This window comes from Hyperoodon ampullatus (assembly GCF_949752795.1).
Source record: "Hyperoodon ampullatus genome assembly, chromosome: 16".
NCBI classification, from domain to species: domain Eukaryota; kingdom Metazoa; phylum Chordata; class Mammalia; order Artiodactyla; family Ziphiidae; genus Hyperoodon; species Hyperoodon ampullatus.
In genome coordinates this window covers 65,996,670-66,000,710 of record NC_136929.1, presented here as the reverse complement: position 1 = coordinate 66,000,710, position 4,041 = coordinate 65,996,670, and the positions used below count along the sequence as shown (strand labels likewise).

General features: G+C 42.5%; 1 protein-coding gene across 1 annotated transcript; it reads left to right on the top strand.

Annotated features, from left to right (window-relative positions):
* Positions 1 to 3,481: 3,481 nt before the first annotated feature.
* SERTM1 (serine rich and transmembrane domain containing 1) lies at positions 3,482 to 3,805 on the top strand (the record flags this gene model as incomplete). The annotated part of the gene is made up of 1 exon (XM_079721764.1): positions 3,482 to 3,805. One exon carries the CDS (start codon positions 3,482 to 3,484, stop codon positions 3,803 to 3,805), a length of 324 nt encoding a protein of 107 aa, XP_079577890.1.
* Between the last annotated feature and the right edge of the window lie 236 nt (positions 3,806 to 4,041).

The following is a 4,041-nucleotide window of genomic DNA, read 5'->3' as shown; positions in this document are numbered from 1 at the left end:
CACTTTCTTCTTTCCTTTGAACCCAATCTGTTCGGAAGAAACAGCCCAAAAAGCAGCATCCTGAAACACACTTGTTTGATTTTGTTTCCACAGTACCTCCTTGGGCCTCATTCACACTGTCCCAGTGCCTAAACACATACAATTTGGATCGTCCTCAGCATTTTACATAGACTGTCAAAACATTCACCAGAGAGAAAGAAGATTTATCAAGTTTTAAAACATCTATAAGAAAATGAGAACTAATGTCATCAAATTAAAATGATTTCTAACACTGCATATGCTCTATTGTTTCAGAATAGAAGAGTGAAATGAAATTCATATATCTGTCATTTTAAATTAAGAAGTATTCTGGAAGTAATATTAAATCTAAAGTATTGGGGGAGGATGTTTAGAGAAGATACTTAATTGTGAAATGTCAAATAAGGACACAAGGTTTCATCTGTTCATTTCTACCATCTTCCAATGTCACTTGGAAGACCAGATGCTTTCCCCAAATCTTAACCTCATTTGCTAGAAACTACTCCATAGACATTTGAGGCTCACAGTGGGTTTTTGTCTGAAAGAAGGTGATCTTCAGGATGTGAAAAGTACTCTTGGAATATTTACACTGTAAAGAGATACCTTTGTTTTAGCAAGTGGTCTGGCAGCCAGTTGTGAGCCCTGCCATTGAATTGCCAGTGACATTATCTGTGCCTCCAACCTCACCTCCAGAAAATGATACAGTTCTGGGTAGCGAAGGTGGTTTTAGAAAAATCAGCCAATTCCAGCTGAATCGATGACCTGCACGTGTCAGAATTATTGGACTAGCAGAGACCTGGAAGTTCCTCTAGTCTTTCTAGGCATTGAGAAAGAACTGTCTACCAGCCCTTTACTTGGATGGCCTTTTATCGTTTTCGAAGTATGATTTTGGACACGGTATCACATCCTAACTTAGGATCTCGTGGAGAGGTATCATTGGACAAATGGGAAAACTGAAATATCAAGGCTGAACTGTGAGCTTGTTCAAAATAAGTGGCAGGTGGGAACTAATTACCTGAGTCGTCATTTTCTCTTCCTACCATATTTGAGGAAACTAAGAACGCTGTTCAGGCATGGGTTCTTGTCAGTCCTCTGTCGCTGACTAGCTATGAACCCTGAGTAAATCACAATTTCTTTGCTGATCAGTTTCTTCATCTGCAAAATGGGAATAATAATTCCTGCTCTACCTCCCTTACAAACTAGTTTGTGTGAGGAGCAACATAAAATGCACAGCCCCTACCTTCTTGCCCATTCCAGAAAAAGAGGATGTAAAATCATTACTACCAAATGATAGGAAAATTGAGACCGGATGGTATAAAGGGTGAGGATGGGCAGAGCTGAAAGTCCTGGCTTATCTTCTAATTAGATACATTTCTTTTGTCAAATCGATCAGCTTCTTTGTTCCCAGTTTCCTCAGCTAGACTTAGGAGGTCTTACCAAAACATCCTGAAGATTTCTTTTGATTCAGCCCATGAGATTCTTTCCTAGTTTTCTTGCCTATACATCATGCTGTCTCTGAGATGCTGCTGTTTTCCCTAAAGATGAGTGGCTAAAGCATTTATGTGCTGTATAAGACAAGGTATTGCCAGATCACTGTAACACATTTGCAGTCCCACTATGATTCTCTCTCTCTCTCTCTCTTTTTAAGGATTGTTAGGAGCCTGTAGCAGCCTAGTGGAATTAAAATCACCAGGCAAAGTGTAATGAGGACTAGGAGTCAGATTATTTTAGGAAGTGCTAAAACTGCCCGTGGCCTCCTCTGAGGAGCCACTAAGATGATTAGCCTGCTTGACTGCCGACAGGGCAGCCCTCTCAGAAGGGTCCCCTCCTTTCCAGGGATCATTAGTGCCACTCAGCCACAGCCACAGTGGCCACTGTCAGCCCCTCAAGGAATCAGCCACTTAATTAGATTTGGGGAACGGAAGGGAAAGGCAAGTTTTCAAGGTAAAATGCAGGGCAGAGGTTAGGGAAAGGGAAAGCCAGAGCGGAGTGGATATTTTCCCATTAGCGTTTCCCTACATCCGATGCAAGGAAATTGGAAATTTACAACAAAATGATCTAATGCCATAAAGAGTTAGGAAGAGCATCTTTTCTGGATTTGAGGAAAGACAGTCATCCATCGGGAGGGATCATTCTTCCTCAGGCTGCCTGCCTCGCCCCCGCACAAACTAGGCAGAAGCTGGCTATGACTTCCCCAGTCATGGACGAGAGGGTGTCAGAGACGCACGGCACCCGCCCCCACGCCTGGAGCCTGCAGAATCATGCTCTGCCCCAGGGCTACCTGCCTGATTCAGTCCACTTTGTTTCCAGTGTTCCTCAAAGGGACCCCGTGAGGAGGGGGAACATGGCCAAGAGCATTTCTTTCTCAGCACCCATTCACACACACACACACACACACACACACACACCACATACACACAAACACACACAACCCACACACAGTAAACTCATTTTGGCCCAATCTTAACAATTTACAAAGTGCTTCCCTGTCTATTATCTTGATCCCTGCATAACACAGTGAGGGAATGAGAATAGTGAAGCTCAGAAAACGTAGGCAATTTGCCCAACTTCCCAAAGATAAAGGAGAATTCAGGCCTCAAACTTAGATCTCTTGACAGCAAAGCTAGTACTCTTTCTACCATTCAGAGGAAATCCAACCTTTATTCTTCTAAGTTAATCTAAAGGTTTTTTACCGAATGCCTAACATATGCAGAACAAAGTACAGAGGTAGACCTGAAAGAAAAGAAATATGTAGAAATGGCCCCCAAGCTCAAGAAGATATATTTTTATAAACAAATTAGCAAATTATGAAAAGCAAACTTACATGTGCAGTGATTCTCCAAAGCATACTAGAAGGAAATACTGGTCTGGAATTATGCTGGTGGGCTGGAGAGTGCGGGAAATTCATTTTCTGGAGGAGGAAGGTTTGGAGCTAACTTTTGGGGTCCTGTTCTCAGAGCATGCACTTGGAGCATCTGTTGAAATCTCAGCAGATGGAACGTATCAGAAATATATTTTCCTTTTTATTTCATTTTTAGTTCCTTGCAGAAACCTGGCACCTAGGGTACTGTGGAGATCAAATAAAAGTGCATTTTTATATCATCATTTGTAATATAAAGACAGAAACATTACTTGTTCCTGGGGAAATTATTTCATTCTTTTCCCTCCCCAGTGGTTTTTATAATTAAGCCTTTGCTGAAGTGAAAACTGGAAGTGAGATTCAAATGTAATTTTTTTCTGAATAATGCACTCAGTTGTTTTGGGTTTTTTGTCTTTGTTTTTGCAGTGATGGACACCTGATACCCTGCTGCCTTTGCTTGGAAACTGAGTTTTGCTGTACTGATTTAACCACCCGCAATGTTTGCTGATGCTATCATGACAAAAAGAATGCTGATTCTGTCCCTGTTGACCCCTGTGTGAAACTGCTTTTCATATACCGTGCATTCTTTGACCTTCCATAAAGATGTCTGAACCTGACTCTTCATCTGTATTCTCGGGGAGTATGGAGAATGGAACTTTCCTCGAGCTATTTCCCACATCCCTGTCCACATCGGTGGACCCGTCCTCAGGCCACCTGTCAAATGTCTACATCTATGTGTCCATATTCCTCAGTCTGTTAGCCTTCCTGCTTCTACTTTTAATCATTGCCCTCCAGAGGCTCAAAAATATCATCTCCTCCAGTTCCTCCTACCCGGAGTATCCAAGCGACGCTGGAAGTTCTTTCACCAACTTGGAAGTCTGCAGTATTTCCTCGCAAAGGTCCACTTTTTCAAACCTTTCCTCCTGAAGAAAATGTAAGAATCCTTCAATGCTGCAGCCCCTCGGGGAGTTTTCCCTCGGGAAGTGTCGCATGAAGTGCGTGCCTCAGGAAAGAAACGCCCATTTTGTTCTTTTTCACTGATTAGACCCAGTTCTCCTTCTCCTTCAGCCCTGATTTCTTTTCCTGTTCATGATGCTTTTCATTGTGAATGTCGGAGCTGATGCTGACAGAAATGCATGCAAGGTGCAGAATTTCACCCAGAC